At 36.3% G+C, this 20,376-nt stretch overlaps 1 protein-coding gene across 11 annotated transcripts in view; it reads right to left on the bottom strand.

Moving 5' to 3' along the window:
- Positions 1-1,083: 1,083 nt before the first annotated feature.
- The window catches only part of ZNF570 (zinc finger protein 570), a 38,170-nt gene continuing 18,877 nt past the window's right edge, over positions 1,084-20,376 (bottom strand). For all 11 annotated transcript variants that reach the window (XM_032325646.1, XM_032325649.1, XM_032325644.1 and 8 more), the window contains one exon: positions 1,084-2,548. In XM_032325646.1, coding sequence (XP_032181537.1) covers positions 1,191-2,548 — 1,358 coding nt within the window. In that variant the 3' untranslated portion in view covers positions 1,084-1,190. The remainder of the gene's footprint in view (positions 2,549-20,376) is intronic.

The raw sequence follows: 20,376 nt of genomic DNA, 5'->3' as shown, positions 1-20,376 counted from the left end.
ACATATATATTTCAAATATGTAAAAGCCTATATATATTTGCAACTTCTTTCCCTCAATCCCCTTTTGGTTTCAATTTTACAACCACTGGTTAAAAAATTTACAAAATTTGTACTTTTTCTGTGGTATGGAACAATTTAAAACCTTAAATTTACCTAGATTCATCCAAAACAATTGCCTGAGCCTGGTGTCTTTTTATGGAATAGTATGAATTTTCTATGTTTATTGTTTTTTGGAGTTAATCGTGATAGTGTTTTCTTTCCTTGATCTAAATGTGAGTTCTGTATTCTGTGTGAATCCCCATTTTCTTTATATTGATTGGTTTATCCAATTATCTTTAGAAACTTCCTAAAACTGGTTGTAGGTGTAGGTCTACTACTTGTGTCTATATTGATTACTTATCTAGAGTATGAAGACTCCCACTTATGTTTCTCAAATGTTTGGGTTTTCTCAATTCTGACCTGCTGCTTCCCAGGAATGTTCTACTTTATCCACTGAGGAATCTTATTCTAGCTGTGACGAGTGAGTTTATACATGTTGAGTATGTAGAACAGTGCCTGGTGCATAGTAGGCACTCAATACATGTAAGCTATCATGACTTATTGAAAATCTGCTGTTGTGCTATGTGAAGCACTTTACATGCAAATTTATTACTTAATATGCATCAATCTACAACAGACACTATTTCATTTAATAATCACATTTCTACAATACAGTATCCTTTATTATCCCTATTTTAAGAATTAAAGAAAACCCTGAGGTTTACATAGGTCAAACAAATTACTCAAAGTCACATAATGCCACAGTAGTGGTAGAGCTATGATTTTCCAGAATCTAAGCTCTTAGTCCTGGGAAGTGCCTAGTGCTCAGAGAAGGAGACTGGAACAAAATAAGGCTGAAAGGTTTAGAACCAGATATGAAATGCCTCATAGACAATTTTAAGACTGGAGATATTAGCTTAAGAACAATAGTAAGCCCCAAAAAAGTTTTAATTGGAGGCAGTGATGTATTCTTACACTCAAAAAAATCAGTTTGGGTCATGGTGGGAAATGAATTTAAAGGGACCAAAAGTTGATACAGGAAGACATGTTAGAAAGCTACAGCATGGTGATCCAGGTGAGATGAATTGTAGACTATGGCAACATTAGACATAGAGAAAAGAGTATAAATTCTGGAAATATTTATAGAATGTCTAGAGGACTTGGTGATTGACTGGATTGGGTGGTGAGAGTGATTCCCCAAGATGGATTCTCTGATGATGAGCAAGGTGTGCATGCTGCCTGAAAGTTTTCTTGCATTCCTTACATTCATAAGGTCTCTCTCCAGTATGAATTCTCTGATGTTGGGCGAGGGATCCACAGTAACTAAAAGCCTTTCCACAAACATTACATTCATAAGGCTTCTCTCCAGTATGAACTCTCTGATGTTGAGTAAGGGATGAGTCATTGCTAAAAGCCTTTCCACATTTAATACATTCATAGGGTTTCTCTCCAGTATGAACTCTTTGATGTTGGGCAAGGTAGGCAATCTGGCTGAATGCTTTCCTACATTCTTGACATTTATAAGGTTTTTCTCCAGTATGAATTCTCTGATGTTGAGCAAGATGTGAATTCTGGCTGAAAGCCTTCCCACATTCCTTACATTCATAAGGTCTCTCTCCAGTATGTATTCTCTGATGTACAGTAAGGTATGCACGAAGGCTAAATGCTTTTCCACAGACATTACATTCGTACGGTTTCTCACCAGTATGAACTCTCTGGTGTTGAGCAATGGATGATCTATTGCTAAATGCTTTCCCACATTCAATACATTCATAAGGTTTCTCTCCAGTATGAACTCTCTGATGTTGAGCAAGGTAAGCAAACTGGCTAAAGGCTTTCCTACACACCTTGCATTCATAAGGTTTTTCTCCAGTATGAACTCTCAGATGTTGAACAAGGTGTGCATTCTGACTGAAGGCTTTCCTACATTCCTTACATTCATAGGGTTTCTCTCCAGTATGAATCCTCTGATGTTGAACAAGATTTGATCTCTGGCTAAAGGCTTTTCCACATTCTACACATTTATATGGTTTCTCTCCAGTATGAATTCTTTGATGAAGAGTAAGAGATGAGCTCTGGCTAAAGACTTTTTCACAGTCATTACATTTCAAGAGTTTCTTCTCTGTATAGATACTCTTGGGCTTAATGGCCATTAAATTTTTTTTAAAGCTTTTCTTATGTGTATCATGCTTATGTACTTTTTCCTCTTTGGTGATTATCTGTTGTGTATGAAGCAGTGTGTTCAGATGGAAACCTCCCCAAGATTTGTTATATTCGTGTGCTCTTTTATTAATAAGGGCTTCTTCATGAGTGATTGTCTTTTCCTTGAAACATGCCTTCTGATTAACTGACTGTTTCTCAAAATTGCCCTCACATTTCCATTCTTCTCTCAAACTAGAATACTCAAAGCCATAGCTTGTGAGTTTTTCTATTATCTTCTGTGATGACTGTGCTTCATAAATGTTCTGCTTTGAAGTTAATTCTTCAGTGTCACACATAGATTCCCAGCCTGAAAAATAATAATTAAAGAAAACGTCTCGTGCTTGCTTCAACAGTACAGTTGAAGTATATGTTACATATATAGATATATATACAGTTAGTATATGTTCATAAGTACATATACTAAAAAAAAAAGAAAATGTCTCCTCTATCATGTACTAGAAGAAACATTTATGAAAGTACATTCATACAGTGAAGTATGCAAATTTAATAAAGCCACAAGAAAATTGGCTTTTATAGTTCTAATGTTTGCAAGAAACAAAACAGTTCACACAGAAACTTGAGGAGGAATGATTAGAATTATAAGGAAATCAGTAAGGTAAATCTAAGGAATTTTAGAAGTGGAGGGACTAGAGGTGCCTGGGTGGGTCACTGGGTTAAAGCCTCTGCCTTCGGCTCAGGTCATGATCCCAGCATCCTGGGATCAAGCCCTGCATCGGGCTCTCTGCTCAGTGGGGAACCTGCTTCCTCCTCTCTCTCTGCCTGCCTCTCTGCCTACTTGTGTTATCTGTCTGTCAAATAAATAAATAAAATCTTAAAAAAAAAGAAGTGAAGGGATTTGGTTATAATTTTATGCATGTATGATTAACACAGGCACTGAAATAACTTCCATTCTTATAGTTGCTTCTTTCAAGAATATTCACTGAAACTTGTGCCATATAATCTTCTGAATTTTTTAAGATTTTACTTATTTATTTGACACCGAGAGAGAGACAGCAAGAGGGAACACACACAGGGTGAGTGGGACAGGGAGAAGTAGGCTTCCCACTGAGCAGGGAGCCCAATGCAGGGCTCAATCCCAGGACCCTGGGATCATGACCAGAGCCAAAGGCAGATGCTTAAGGACTGAGCCACCCAGGCACCCCTTGGACCTTATATTCTTAGGAGGGATAGGAAATAAATGCTAAATGAGTAAATTTAATTATATATTAGGAAGTACTACGTGCCACAGAAAATGAAAAGCAGGGTAAAAGAGATTAGGAATGCTGGTGAAGCAAGAGGTAAAAATAATTAGTAAGTTAACATTTAAGCAAATATTTGAAGCAAGCAAAGAAGTTAATCACTTAGATATATGGAGAAAGCATTCTGGGCAAAGGAAACAGCCTAAAAGTAGAAGCATGTTTTCTATGTTTGAGAAATAGCAAGTAGGCCAGTGTTACTGGAGAGGTGTAGTAGGAGATGAAGTCAGGAGATAAAAGATTATTTAAGCTTCATATGCTTTATAAGGAATTTGGCTCTTACCTTGAGAGGCATAGAGAACTACTGAAGTGTTTGTGGAGTAAAGGAGTGATATCTATTTACAGTTTAATAAAAATACTGAAAGGTGGAAAATAGGGAAGAAGCAAGGGGACCTAAGATTTTAGTAATCCAGGTGAAGAGATGAGTAACCAGACCAAGGAGCTATCAATGGAGGTATAGTGAGATGGTCAGATTCTAGGTATATTTTGTAGGAAATGCCAAGAGGATATCCTGACAGATTGGATATGAACCATAACAGAAAAATAAGACAAGCAAGCCTTCCAAATCTATGGTCTGAGCAATGGCAGGATGGATTAACCAACAACAGTGAAGGGGAACTCCATGGGCACAGCAGGTTCAGGTAGAGCGATATGGAAGATCTGTAGTTCAATTTTGAATATAATAAACTTTTAAGGTATTTTTTTAGATAATGAAATGGAAATGCTGAGAAGGCAGATGGACCCATAAGACTGAGTTTAAGATAGAGGTCTGGAATTTTAAACTAGGAATTGCCAACATATACATGATAGTTTGTATGCGTGTGTTTCTTAAAGATTTTATTTATTATTTATTTATTTATAAAAGTATTTTATAATACCCTGCTGAGTAGGGACCCCCATGCAGGGCTTGATCCCAGGACTCTGAGACCACGACGTGAGCCAAAGGCAAACGCTTAACCCACTGAGCCACCCAGGCACCCTAAATATTTTATTTATTTATTTGTCAGAGAGAGAGAGCAAAAGCAGGAGGAGCAGCAGGCAGAGGGGGCTTCAACCCAGGACTTGATCCCAGGACTCTGAGATCATGACCTGAGCTGAAGACAAATGTTTAACTGACTGAACCACCTAAGCACCTGCCAACATATACGTGGTAGTTAAAGAGAATATATTACCAAGAGAATGAGTGTGGATAAACAGAAGAGAAAGGAGCAAGTAATGAACAACCCTAAAGCACTCCAACATTAAGATACCTGAGAAAACAGAACAAAGTAAAAGAGATTAAGAAAGAGTAAGTGTTAAAAAAAATGTTAAGGGGCATCTGGGTGGCTCAGTCAGTTAAGTATCTGCCTTGGGCTCAGGTCATGATCCCAGGGTGCTGGGACTGACCTGAGTCAGGCTCCCTGCTCCCTGTGTTTATACTGAAAAAGAATAAAATACTGAAAAAGAATAAAATTGGGAGACCTGGGTGGCTCAGTCAGTTGAGCAACTTGCCTTTGGCTCAGGTCATGATCTCAGGGTCCTGGAATCTAATCCTGCTTCGAGTAACCTGCTCAACAGGGAGTCTGCTTATCCTTGTCCCTCTGCCCCTCCTCCCTGCTTGTGCTCTATCTCAAATAAATAAAATATTTTTTAAAAAATTAAAACCTGGAATATTAGTCAAGAAATGTCACAAAAATAATAACAACAGCTAATGATAGTAATCATTAAAAAGAATTATGTGCATGTTTTGACTTGTAAAACACCAGAAATGAGTCATTACATAAATAAAAGGTGCCTAATAGAATGTAGAAGCTATGTAGAAGGGAGATTACTGTAGTATTTATACTTACTGTTTCAAATAAGAATGTATCATTTTGCAATTTTAGAATCAATTTTAGAACACAATAAGGGAAAACATAAAGAAAATAATTAACCTCAGAAGAAAACTGTAACATTGACAACAAAAATGAAGAGGGAAAATAGCCTAAAAATAAACTTTACAAGAAATAAGCAGAAGCTTTACAATTCTAATGAGGGACCCAATGCCCCCCCACCATAAATCTGCATAAAGGGAGAAGATGCATACTTTGCTTTTCTATGTGAAGAACAACATAAAGCCATTAATTCTAAATCAATATATTACTTTCACTCATAATCAGAACTGCATTGTGAATTTTTTAAAAAAATTGTTTAATAAAGTATTTGGCAGAACTTTGTGGTCCATCTAAAGCCTCTATATTCCTGGAAGGAGTGTCACTGTTATTCATAGTGAGCCCCTTGGACCACACCTGATAGTTTATAACTATAGTTTATGACTCACAACATACCCCTATATAATTTTTGCTAATGTGATGATTTAGTATGGAGGCTGGCCATGCCAGAAAGACCAACCATGTAACTAAAGTATTGATGCTTTGAGCCACCATGGTATCAGTTTGACTTTTGGGAAGGGAAGGAGGCTGGAGATTGTATCACATTGAGGGCTCAGCAATGACTCACTCAATCATGCCTACATAACGAAACTGAAACACAAAAAAACAAATAACCCTGTACAATGATGCTCTCTAGAGAGCTTATTCTTTTAAACACGGAAATGTCGGGAGGGCTCCTTCATGTTTGCAGGTCTCGGAGACCTTGCCCTTGGTGTCTCTACTTTTGGCTGGTTCTTTGTATCTTTTATTAAAATAAAACTGTAATCATAATATAGTTCTTCCCTGACCTCTGTGAACCACTGTTGTGAATTATCAAATGTGAGGGTGTCTGCAGGTACCCCCTTATCTATAGCCAGCTCGTCAGAAATGAGGGCAGCCCTGAAGATCCAAACTTGCAGCTGGTGTCTGAAATAAGCACGGTCTTGTGCAGACTGTTCTCTCAGATTTTGCAGTTTGGAAAACTGACCTTTTTAAGAATCCAGGGGTGCCTGGATGGCTCAGTGGGCTAAGCCTCTGCCTTTGGCTCAGGTCATGATCTCAGGGTCTTGGGATCGAGCCTCACACTGGGCTCTCTGCTCAGAGGGGAGCCTGCTTCCCCCTCTCTTTCTGCCTGACTACTTGTGATTTTTCTCTCTTTCAAATAAATAAAAAATCTTAAAAAATTTTTTTAAATCATAAAGCACATCAAAAAAGTAAACATGTATTTAGGATAGACTATGTGTTGTCCATAAAAGATGCATTAATAAAAAAAGATTGAAATCATACAAATTATCTTTCTCAATCATAATGAAATTAAACTAGGAATCAAGAGCAAAATGAAAACTGGAAAAATCCACAAATATGTGGAAGTTAAACACTTAACCAACCAAAGAAGATATCACAAGTTATCTTGAAACCCATGGAAATAAAAATATAACATACCAAAAATTATGGGATGCATCAAAAGCTGTGCTAAAAGGGAAATATAAAGGGGCGCCTGGGTGGCTCAGTGGGTTAAGCCGCTGCCTTCGGCTCAGGTCATGATCTCAGGGTCCTGGGATCGAGTCCCGCATCGGGCTCTCTGCTCAGCAGGGAGCCTGCTTCCTCTTCTCTCTCTCTGCCTGCCTCTCTTCCTACCTGTGATCTCTCTCTGTCAAATAAATAAATAAAATCTTTAAAAAAAAAAAAAAAAAAAATAAAAGGGAAATATATAGCTATTAATGCTTACATTAAAGAAGAAGGAGCCAAAATCAACAACCTAACTTTGCATCTTAACCAACTAGAAAAAGAGCAAACTAAATCCAAAGCTAGGAAAGACTAAGCAGAGATAAGCAAAATAAATAGAAAAATAATAGAACCAGCAAAACCAAGAGATAGTTATTCAAAAAGACAGGCAAAACTGACAAACTTTTATTTGGGTTGTCTAAGAAAAAAGAAGACTTGAATAACTAAAATCAGAAATGAAAGGTGTCACATTATTACCAATCATACAAAAATAAAAAGGATTATAAGAGAGTACTATGAACAACTGCATGCCAACAAATGGAGTAAACTGGATAAAATGGACAAATTCTAAGAAACATACAACCTACCAAGACTGAATCATAATGAAATAGAAAATCTGAACAGACACGTAACTAGTAAGTTGACTGTATCAGTAATCCAAAACCTTCTAACAAGAAAAGGCCTAGGACCAGATAGTGTCTTTGGTGAATTCTATCACACATTTAAAACATTCACGCAAATCCTCCTCAAACTCTTCCAAAGAAATGAAGAGGAGTGATGAATTCCAGACTCATTCTATGAGGCCAGCATTACTCTGATACCAAAACAAGACTATAAGATACTATGAGAAAACTAGAAACCAGTATTTCTTATGAGCACTGATGTAAAAATCATCAACAAATACTAGCAAACTGAATTCAACAGCATATTATAAGGATTATACACCATAACCAAGTGGAATTTAATGCTGGACTACAAGGATGGTTCAGCAAAAATTAATGTAACACACATTTACAGAAGGAAAAATGATCATTTCAATTGGTGCAGAAAAAGCATTTGACAAAATCCATAACCTTTCATGATAAAAAACACTCAACAAACTGGCAATAGAAAGAAACTACTTCAACATAATACAAACTATATATGAAAAGCCCATAGCTAAAATCATATTTAATGGTAAAGACTGAAAGCTTTCCTCCAAGATTTCCAGGAAAAAGGCAAGAATGCCTACCTTCACCACCTCTAGTCAGGACAGTACTGGATGTTCTAGCCAGAGCAATTAGTCAAGAAAAAAAAAATTTAAAAATCCATATTATAAAGTTAGAAGTAAAATTATGTGTTTGTAGATGACATGCTCTTCTATGTAGAAACACTAAAGACTCCACTTGCCCCCACCATCCATTTGAACTAATAAACAAATTCAGCAAAATAGCAAGATAAAAAGTCAACACATCCCAATGAGTTGCATTTTTATACATGAACAATGAACAATCTGAAAATGAAATTAAAACAACTCTATTTATAATAGAATAAAATAGGAATTAATCAAAGAGGTAAGACTTATATAATGAAAACTTCAAAACACTGCAGAAAGAAATCAAATAAGCTGTAAATAAATGGAGATATCCTGAATTCATGAATTAGAACATTAATATTCTAAGAAGTATATACTACCTAAAGCTATCTACAGATTCAGTACAATTCCTGTTAAATCCCAGTGATTTCTTTTTCAGATATAAGAAACAATTGATCCGGGCGCCTGGGTGGCTCAGTGGGTTAAGCCGCTGCCTTCGGCTCAGGTCATGATCTCAGGATCCTGGGATCGAGTCCCGCATCGGGCTCTCTGCTCAGCAGGGAGCCTGCTTCCTCCTCTCTCTCTCTGCCTCTCTGCCTACTTGTGATCTCTCTCTGTCAAATAAATAAATAAAATCTTAAAAAAAAAAAGAAACAATTGATCCTAAAATTCATATGGAATCTCAATGGACCCCAAATAGTGAAAGTAATCTTGAAAAGGAAGATCAAATTTCCAGAACAAATCTGGAAAAACAAGAACAAAGTCCCACAATTCCTGATTTCAGAAATTTCTACAGAGCTACAGTAATCAAAACAGTGTATTACTGGCATAAGGACAGACATACAGACTAATGGAATAGAAAATAGAAAGCCCAACAATAAACCCTCACATATATAGTCAAATGACTTTTGATAAGGGTGCCAACGTATATGAAAGACCCAGCAATTATCAACCTCAATAGGGAAATCTGAGTGCTCTTCCAGTACAGTCAAGAACAAGAGAGTGATGTCCACTGTCACCACTGTTATTTTTTCAAAAAGATTTATTTATTTATTGGAGAGAGAGAGAGCACTAGTGGGAGGGGTAGAGGGAAAGGAGAGAAAAACAAGTAGACTCCACACTGAGTGCAGAGCCCTTAAGTCCTCTTGAGCCGAGATCAAGAGTTAGATAATCAACTGAGCCATCCAGGCACTTCAGGAGACTGTTAACTACAGAGAACAAACTTAGCACTTCAGGAGACTGTTAACTACAGAGAACAAACTTAGCATGCTGGAGGAGAGATGGGTGGAGAAGATGGGCTAAGTGGGTGACGGGCATTAATGAGGACAGTTGCTGTGATGAGCACTGGGTGTTATATGTAAGTGATGAATCACTGAATTCTATTCCTGAAAGTAGTACTACACTATATGTTAACTAACTTGGATTTAAATAAAATCTTGGAAGGAAAAAAAAAAAGGAAAGAAATTTGTTGCATTTCCATACATCAATAACGAAGCAACAGAAATATAAATCAATGACTCAATCCCTTTTACAATTGTACCAAAAGCCATAAGATACCTAGGAATAAACCTATCTAAAGAGGTGAAAGACCTGTACTCTGAAAACTATAAAACACTGAAGAAAGAAATTGAATATGCTACAAAGAAATGGAAAGATGTTCCATGCTCATGGATTGGAATAACAAATATTGTTAAAATATCTACACTACCCAAAGCAATCTATAGGTTTAATGCAATCCCTATCAAAATACCAACAATATTTTTCACAGAACTAGAACAAACAAGCCTAAAATTTGTATAGAAACACAAAAGACCCTGAATAGACAAAGCAAACTTGAAAAAGCAAAGCAAAACTGGAGGCATCACAATTCTGGACTTCAAGTTATATTACAAAGCATAGTGAACAAGACAGTATGGTACTGGCACAAAAATAGACATACAGATCAACAGAACAGAATAAAAAATCCAGAAATGAACCCACTACTATACGATCAATTAATCTTTGACAGAGCAGGAAAGAATATCCAATGGAAAAAAGACAGTCTCTTCAACAAACAGTGTTATGAAAACTGGACCACTTTCTTACATCATACCCACAAAAATAAGTCCAAAATGGAAGAAAGACCTAAATAGGAGATAGGAAGCCATTAAAATCCTAAAGAACATGGACAGTAACCTCTTTGACATCAGCCATAGCAACTTCTTGCGAGATGTCTCTTGAGGCAAGGGAAACAAAAACAAAAACAAACACTATTGGGACTTCATCAGAGTAAGTTTCTGCACATTAAAGGAAACAATCAACAAAACTAAAAGGCAACCTACGGAATGGGAAATGATATTTACAAATGACGTATCTGATAGAGTTAATATTCAAAATTCTATAAAGAACTTATCACACTCAAACCCCCCAAAACAAATAATCCAACTCAGAAATGGGCAAAAGACATGTATAGACATTTTTTCCCAAAGAAGACATACAGATGCTAAGGGTGCAAAGACCATTCAGGGGGAAAGGACAGGCTTTTCAACAAACGGTGCCGAGAAAATTGGGTATCCTTATGCAAACAAAAGAGCTGGGCTCTTACTTTACATCATATACAAAAGTTTACCTCAAATGGATCAGAGACCTAAATGTAAAACCTAAAACTAAAATACTTTTAGTTGCCAACATAGGGAAAAATACTCAAAAATACTCATGACATTGAATTTAGCAATGATTTCTTGGTTATGATATCATAAAGCATAAGCACCAAAGGAAAAGTAAAACTGAATTTCCCCAAAATTAAAATCTTTTATTTATTAAAGGTTGTAATCAACAAAGTAAAAAGGCAACCCACAGAATGGGAGAAAAACATCTGCAAATCATGCATCTGAAAATGCATATATATCCAGAATATATAAAGAACTGCAACTGGACAAGAACACAACTAAAAAATAGACAAAGGACTTGAACAGACATTTTTCCAAAGAAGATATATAAATGGCCAACAAGTATGAAAAGATGTTCAACATCATTAATCATTAGGAGAATGCAAATCAAAACCACAAGATGCTACTTCATACTGATTAGGATGGCTATGATTAAAAAAGAAAGAAAGAAAGAAAAAGTAAATTACAGGTGGTAGTGAAAATGTTGGAACTGTTGGTGAGAATGTAAAATGGGAGAGCCTCCATGGAAAACAGTATGGCATTTCCTCAAAAATTAAAAATAAGATCCAGCAATTCCTCTTCTAAGTATATACCCAAAAGAATTGGAAGCAAGGTCTTAAAATAGCGGTTGTGCTCCTATGTTCACAGGAGCATTATTTACAATAGCCAAAAGATGGAAGCATACACACACACACACACACACACACACACACACACACACACACACAGTCAAATGTTATTCCACTTTTGAAAAGGAGGAAATTGGGGCGCCTGGGTGGTTCAATGGGTTAAAGCCTCTGCCTTCAGCTCGGGTCATGATCCCAGGATCCTGGGATGGAGCCCTGCTTCGGGCTCTCTGCTCAGCAGGGAGACTGCTTCCTCCTCTCTCTCTGCCTGCCTCTCTGCCTACTTGTGGTCTCTGTCTGTCAAATAAATAAATAAATAATCTTTTAAAAAAATAAATGAAAAGCTGGAAATTGTGAGACATGCTACAATGTGATTCAACTTTGAAGACATTAACCCATGTAAAATAAGCCAGTCACAAAAAGACAATTGCTGTTCACTTATATCAAGTACCTAGATTATTGAAATTCAAAGAAAGAAGGTGGAATGGTGGTTGCCAGGGACTAGGGAAGGGGAGAATGGAGACTTAACTGTTTAATGCATATAGAGTTTCAGTCTTACAAGATGAAAAGAGTTCTATGGAAAGATTCTGGTGATTGTAGCAAAACAATATGGACAATATACTTTAAAAATAGTTAAGAGTAAATTTTATTACAGTAGCTTACTATAAAAAATTAATGTTTTTAATATAAAACAAACGAAAAAAATCCATAATAAGGTAGAACCCTTATAAATATGCAAAATGTATTAATAATTCATTAAAAATAGACAAATGATGTGAAGACACACTTTTAACTGGGTAATAAATGCATGTAACAATATCAATCTCATGTATTCAAAGAAATTTAAATTAAGAAAATACATTATGATATTATATTTAATCTACCATGTTATCGAAAGGTATAGATGCACCCTTTTCTCATTCACATGGAGTGTATATGGGTATAAAATTAGAGACCGCGGGGTGCCTGGGTGGCTCAGTGGGTTAAAGCCTCTGCCTTCAGCTCAGGTCATAATCCCAGGGTCCTGGGATCGAGCCCGGCATCAGACTCTCTGCTCTGCAGAGAGCCTGCTTCCCCCTCTCTCTGCCTGCCTCTCTGCCCACTTGTGATCTCTGCCTGTCAAATAAATAAATAAAATCTTAAAAAAAAAAATTAGAGACCGCAACATGGTAATGAGTTGCCAGTCCTTTTAACAGTGTCAGGATTCCTGTCCAAATAGAGCAGGCTGGTTAGTATGACAAACCTGTCTGGTTAAAACAACTAAAAAACATAAGATGTTATGTAAAATACAGAAAATATCTTTTTAGATGTGTTGCAAAGCTGGCGAGAAATTAAGGTAAACTTCCAGAAGTCAAAAAGACTCCAGAAGGTACTTTCAAGTAAGTAAGGGGCAACTGAAGCTAACACCCTCAGTTTAACCCTAATGAGAAAGAAGGTCTTAGCCACATCTAACTGGAGTCTTAGGAAAAGAAAATATAGAGAATAGGAAAGTGATAATATGTGAAAAAATAACCACTGATCATTACCCAGGACCTATTAAGACCTGAATGGTCAGATATCAGAACCATAATCCCAAGTAGAGCAATTAAAATGTTATTTAATTTAGATATGTCATGGTGAAAATAGAGAATAACAAGGGCTAAGAGAAGGTAGTTTTTAAAAGAAGCAAGGAAGAAAATATTAATGAAAACTGACATCTTAATACCAACAATAGAAGCCAGAAAAGTATGGAGTGGTATCTTTAAGGTGCTGATAAAAATAATGGCTGTCAATTTATGAGTGCATATATATATTCTTATATGCATGAAAGCAAAATAAGTACACCAAACAAATGAATAAATTAATAATAACAAAATAGACTGTATAAATAGTATATTTATTGATAAAGGAGTTGACACAGGAAAAAGTTCTGGGATATAGAAAGGAATGATGAAAGAAGAAAATGAAACATGGGTAAATCTAAACAACACTAACTGAACAAAATAATGGTCTAAATTTGTAACTTCATAAAATGAAATGATTTATGGGATTAAAAAAACTGAAATGAGGATAAGTGAAATTAAATCATTCTAAAGTTCTTATATATATATATTTTTAAAGATTTTATTTATTTATTTGACAGAGAGATCACAAGTCGGCGGAGAGTCAGGCAGAGAGAGAGAGAGAGAAGCAGGCTCCCGCTGAGCAAAGAGCCCGATGCGGGGCTCGATCCCAGGACACTGAGATCATGACCTGAGCCGAAGGCAGCGGCTTAATCCACTGAGCCACCCAGGCGCCCCTAAAGTTCTTATATTTTTAAGGGAGGAAAATAAAGGTAAGGATTAATTTTAGACTTTGTTAAGGTGATTATTAATGTTAACTTTTTTTTTAAGATTTTATTTTCAAGTAATCTCTACAGCCAAACTGGGGCTCAAACTTACAACCCTAAGATCAAGAGTCATATGTTTTACTGACTGAACTAGCCAGATGTCCCATAAATGTTAAATTTTTTAAGCTAACCAATAGAAGAATAGAAATAGACTGTTTATCTTTTAAAGTCGCAGATGGAGTAAAAGTCAAGAAACAAAATATAGGAAAAGAATTTTTTTTTAAAGATTTTATTTATTTATTTGTGAAAGAGAGAGAGAGTGGGAGAACACAAGCAGGCAGAGAGGCAGGCAGAGGCAGAGAGAGAAGCAGGCTCCCCACTGAGCAAGGAGCCCGATGCGGGACTCGATCCCAGGACCCTGGGATCATGACCTGAGCCGAAGGCAGCGGCTTAACCAACTGAGCCACCCAGGCGTCCCAGGAAAAGAATTTATAAAAGAAAATAAGTTGGTGGAAATTAGTCCAATTCTACCAATAATACCAAAATATGTAATTATCATCATTTAGTTAAAAGATACAGATTATCAGAGTAGACTAAAAAACTCTTTAGCTATAAATACTCTTTATAAAAGAAACACAGAAAGTAGGGGAGTAGAGGAATAGAAAAACTATACCAAGGAAGTATTAACAAAAGAAGGCTAGTATAGCTACACTAATATCAAGCAATATAGTTAAGGGGAAAATCATCACTAGATTTAAAGAGGGTAACAATAATATATGGAGGAATTTACCAGAGAAATAAAACAATTCCAAAAACATATGACCTAATAAAATACTTTTAAAATATAAAAAACCAGTTGTCAGAATTACCAAAAAAATTATGTATTCACCATTAGAGTTTTTGGACAAGTCTTCCTATAATTGACTTCTCAGAGATTTTTAAAAAAATCAATGATACAGAAGATTTGATCAGCAAAATTAATGAGCTAATTCAAAGGACATATATCAAATGCTATATATTGCACAACCAGAAACAGATATTATTTCCTAGGACATACCAACTATTTATCAAAATTAACCACTAAGACATAAAATAAATTTTAAAGAATTTGAATTAAATAGACCATATTCTCTAACTACAGTGCAGTTAAAGAAGCAAAAATTTGAATTTGGAACCTAAAAATCCCAAGTAATTCATGGGTCTGCAAAAAAAATCAATGGAAATTAGAAAATGCTTAGATATACATGATAACAAAAACACAACCTATCAACATATCATGATATCAACATATCATATATGTGGAATATATTCCTAATATGGTCTTAAAAATTTTTATTTCTAAGTAATCACTATACCTAGTATGGGGCTTGAACTCACAATCCCAAAATCAAGAGTCACATGCTCCACTGAGTGAGCCAGTCAGGTGCCTCTGTTCATAAGTCTTAAGTGCTTAAAATAGAAAAGAGAGATCCTCAAAAACAATGAATTATCTAACTTTAAAAGTTAAAAAAAGATTGGGGCGCCTTGGTGGCTCAGTGGGTTAAAACCTCTTCCTTTGGCTTGGGTCATGATCCCAGGGTCATGGGATCAAGACCCCCATCGAGCTCTCGGCTCAGCAGGGAGCCTGCTTCGCCCTCTCTCTCTGCCTGCCTCTCTGCCTACTTGTGATCTCTCTCTCTCTGTCGAATAAATAAATAAAATCTTTTTAAAAAAAAGTTTAGAGGGGCACCTGGGTGGCTCAGTGGGCTGCCTTCGGCTCAGGTCATGATCTCAGGGTCCTGGGATCGAGACCCGCATTGGGCTCTCTGCTCAGTAGGGAGCTTGCTTCCCTCTCTCTCTCTCTGCCTGTCTCTCTGCCTACTTGTGATCTAGCTCTGTCAAATAAATAAATAAAATCTTAAAAAAAAAAGAAAAAAAAATTTAGAATAAACAAGGGAAGAAGTTTAGAAAGTTTAGAAGTTAAAAAAGTTTAGCATAAACAAACAAGGGAGGAATTAAATAATAAAGAAGATAAATAAATGAATTTTTTTAAAAAGATTTTATTTATTTATTTGACAGAGATCACAAGTAGGCAGAGAGGCAGGCAGAGAGAGAGAGAGAGGAGGAAGCAGGCTCCCTGCTGAGCAGAGAGCCCAATGCGGGACTCGATCCCAGGACCCTGAGATCACGACCTGAGCAGAAGGCAGAGTCTTAACCCACTGAGCCACCCAGGCGCCCCAATAAATGAAATTTTTAGAAGAGATTTTTATTTATTTGACAGAGGGAGAGAGCACAGGCAGGGGGAACAGCAGGCAGAGGAGATGGAGAAGCAGGCCGTGAATAGAGAGCCTGATGTGGGGCTCGATCCCAGGACTCTGGGATCATGACGTGAGCCATCCAGGCACCCCCATGAAATTTTTAAAAAAGATAAATTAGAGAGGATCAGTAAAGTGAAAGTGTCTGAAAATACAAAAAAAAAAAAAGAGAAATCCATGAAAAATTTTGATTCTTTTTGGAAGAAAAAAATAGGTTATAATTACAAACAATGCCAACTTTAGATAAGATAATGGATAACTTTATATAATAAATTTGAATATTTACATATGACATAAAAATTCTTAGAAAAATACTACAACTCCATGATTATAAGAGAAACAGGATCTTGTAACAAATTGAATTAGTTGTTTAAATTCTTTTCATAAGAAAAATCACAGGTCAAGATGAACAAAGTTCTACCATTCAAAAAACAAAGAATTTTGATTTTACACAAATTATTCTAAGGAAGAAAAAAGAGGAATACCCACCAATAAATGTTAAGAGACTAATATCTTGATTCCAAAATCTGACAAGAAGAGTACATGAAGGGAAAATTGAACTTCAAAATTACTCACTGATTACTGTAGATGCAAAAAACCTAAAAAATATATTGGCAAACAGCAAGTAGCCATGAATGAAAAAGATATAAATGGGTTTGTCTCAGGTCTATAAAGTTAGTTCAACATTAAAAGTGTAATATGTAATTCACCATGTTAACAGATGGAAAACTAAAAACCATCTAATCATCTACAGAGCTGGAAAAACATTTGTTAAAACATAAAAGCTTTCTTTTTTTTTTTTAAAGATTTTATTTATTTATTTGACAGAGATAGCACAAGCAGGGGGAGCTCCAGGCAAAGGTAGAGGGAGAAGCAGGCTTCCCACTGAGCAAAGAGTCCAATGTGGGGCTCAATCTCAGAACCCTGGGACCATGACCTGAGTCAAAGGCAGACGCCCAACCAACTGAGCCACCCAGATGCCTTTCAAAAGCTTTCTATAATGAAACTCTAGCAAACAGAAGCAAAAAGACCCCCAAAACCTCTAAATATCAGAGTTATTAATAACAAAATATGAAAGCACTCTCATTCAGACCAAAAGTGAGTAAGAATGCCTGCTATCATCACACAAAACTACATGAAATAAAAAGCATCCAAATCAAAAAGAATGTCTTCACTATTAGATGACATGATACTATATATAATAGAAAAATCCAAAAGACTCCACCAAAAAATTGCTAAAACTGATAAATGAATTCAGTAGTGACTATAAATGTTGCAGGATACCAAATGTACAGAAATCTGTTGCATTTCCATACACCAAAAATGAAATAGCAGAGGGGTGCCTAGGTGGCTCAGTGGGTTAAAGCCTCTGCCTCCGGCTCAGGTCATGATCCCAGGGTCCTAGGATCGAGCCCCGCATAGGGCTCTCTGATCAGCAGGGAGCCTGCTTCCTCCTCTCTCTCTGCCTGTCTCTCTGCCTGCTTGTGATCTCTGTCAAATAAATAAATAAAATCTTTTTAAAAAAATGAAATAGCAGAAAGAGAAATTAAGAAAACAATAATATTTACAATTGCATCAAAAGTAGTAAGACACCTATAAATAAACCTAACCAAAAAGGTAAAAGACCTGGGCTCTGAAAACTATAAATACTGATGAATGAAACTGAAGATAACACAAAGAAAATATGTCATGCTCATGGATGGGAAGAACAAAATACTGTTAAAATGTCTATATTGACCAAAGCGATCTATACATTTAATGCAATCCCTATAAAAATGCCAACAGCATTTTTCACAGTAGAGAAAATAATCCTAAAATGTGTAAGGAACCATAAAAGAGCTCAAAAAGTCAAAGCAACCTAGAAAAAGCAAAGCAAAGCTGGAGGCATCACAATTCCAGACTTGAGTAATACACAAAGCTGTCATAATCAAAAGAGTATGATACCAGGAGCACGTGGCTGGCTCAGTCGGTAGAGCATACCACTCTTGATCTGAGGATTGTAAAAATTTGAGCACCACTTTGGGTGTAGAGATCACTTAGAAACAAAATCTTAAAAAAAACAACAACAATATGGTATCAGCACAAAAACAAACACATAGATCAAAAGAACAGAGTAGAAAATCCAGAAATGAAACCACAATTACATGGTCAATTTCTGACAAAGCAGGAAAGACCATCCAATGGGAAAAAGGGAGTCTCTTCAAATGTTGTTGGGAAAACTAGACAGCAATATGTAAAAGAATGAAACTAGACCACTATTTTATGCCATACACACACCAAAAAAAAAAAAAAAAAAACCACCTCAAAATAGATTAAAAACCTATATTTGAAGTCTGAGGCCATAAAAGTCCTACAGGAGAGCACAGACAGTAATTTCTCTGACAAAGGCTGAGCAACTTTTTTCTAGATAGGTCCTCTCAGGGATGGGAAATAAAAGGAAAAATAAATTACTGAGACTACAACAAAATAAAAACCTTCTGAAAAAAAAATAAAATAAATAAAATCCAGCACAGCAAACAATTGAGAAAACTAAAAGTGAGGGGAGGGGCAGAGAGCGAGAGAGAAGCAGACTCTCCACTGAGCAGGGAGCCCGACTCAGAGCTCACTCTCACAATCCTGAGATCATGACCTGAGCCAAAATCAAGAGTCAGATGCTTAACTGACTGAGCCACCCAGACCCCCCTCAGGAATATAATTTTGAGTTGAAAAAAAGAAAAAAAGTCAAAATTATATGCCCCACATCTTTTCAGATGTAAAAAGTTAAAAATACACAAATATCATATTTTGTTTAAGGGTAATGGCACAACTATTAAGAAAAGTCAAGAAAAGATAAGCAAAATTGTAGAATAATGGTTTCTCTGGTCAGGGGTAGGGATGGGCCATAGGTGGGGAATGGTTTATCATTAGGGAGCCCTCAAAGGCCTATAATGGCATTGACAATTTCTTATTTCCTTTTTTTTAAGTAATCTCTATACCCAACATGGGGCATGCTCTACCAACTGAGCCAGCTAGGCATCCCAATAATTTTCTATTTCTTAAGCTATAAGTAGGTACATGGGTTTTGTTCTATTACTATTTAAACCATATACATATGCTAATATACATTCATGTATGTATGATTTATTTAGTAATAATTAACAAAATTTAATCATATATTCCTTGACACTACAGTTTCATATCAAATATTGTTTTAAAAAAATTGAACAAGAACATAAAAGACTAGGGAGGAGTACTGGGGGGGGTGAGTTGAGTGATACTGACAGAGATATTTACAGTAATACTCATTTTCCTTTTAACTTTACTCTTCTGTTTTACCTAATGCTTCCTATGTCTAACTAAAACTCCTTCCTATGCCACAAACCTAAACTCTTAATTTATTCTCTCTCAAATGTTTTCTAGCATCTCATCTGTGTTATATAGAGACCATCATCTTCTCAGTTACCCAGACTCTTTGGCCTCTCACCTCTTTCTCTGAGCTTCCTTGTGTGAGCTTTCTTCTCACATATGCCATTTATAGTTTAATATTGTATCTCTGCTACTGGCCCATCAATTGTTTGATAACTTCTACAAATACATAGTGCTCTAGCATCTTGCATGTAATCTTCAAAAATTCAATAAATGTTGATGAAAGGAATGAAAGAATGAATGAACTTACCATTAAAAGAAAAACAAGGCATTTGGAGAGACACTACTACGACAACAATAACAACTAACAGCCTTTGAGTTCACAATATGAGAAGGGAACTGTTTAAGCACTTTAAAAGTATATCTCCAAAGACAACATACATATGGCTAATAGACACATGGAAAAATGTTCATCACCACCATGAAAAAATGTTCATCACCACCAGCCATGAGGGAGATTCAAAGCAAAACCACATTGAGATACCACCTTACACCAGTCAGAATGGCAAAAATTAACAAGGTAGTAAACAACATGTGTTGGAGAGGATGTGGAGAAAGGGGAAACCTCTTACACTGTTGGTGGGAATGCAAGTTGGTACAGCCACTTTGGAAAACAGTGTGGAGATTCCTTAAGAAATTAAATATAGAAGGGCGCCTGGGTGGCTCAGTGGTTTAAGCCTCTGCCTTCAGCTCAGGTCATGATCTCAGGGTCCTGGGATCGAGCCCCACATCGGGCTCTCTGCTCAGCGGGGAGCCTGCTTCCCCCTCTCTCTCTGCCTGCCTCTCTGCCTACTTGTGATCTCTCTCTCTGACTATCAAATAAATAAATAAATAAATATTAAAAAAAAAAAGAAATTAAATATAGAGCTTCCCTATGACCCTGCAATTGCACTACTGGGTATTTACCCC

Source organism: Mustela erminea, chromosome 19 (assembly GCF_009829155.1).
Source record: "Mustela erminea isolate mMusErm1 chromosome 19, mMusErm1.Pri, whole genome shotgun sequence".
Classification (NCBI taxonomy): Eukaryota; Metazoa; Chordata; class Mammalia; order Carnivora; family Mustelidae; genus Mustela; species Mustela erminea.
This window is presented reverse-complemented; position numbering and strand designations above follow the sequence as displayed.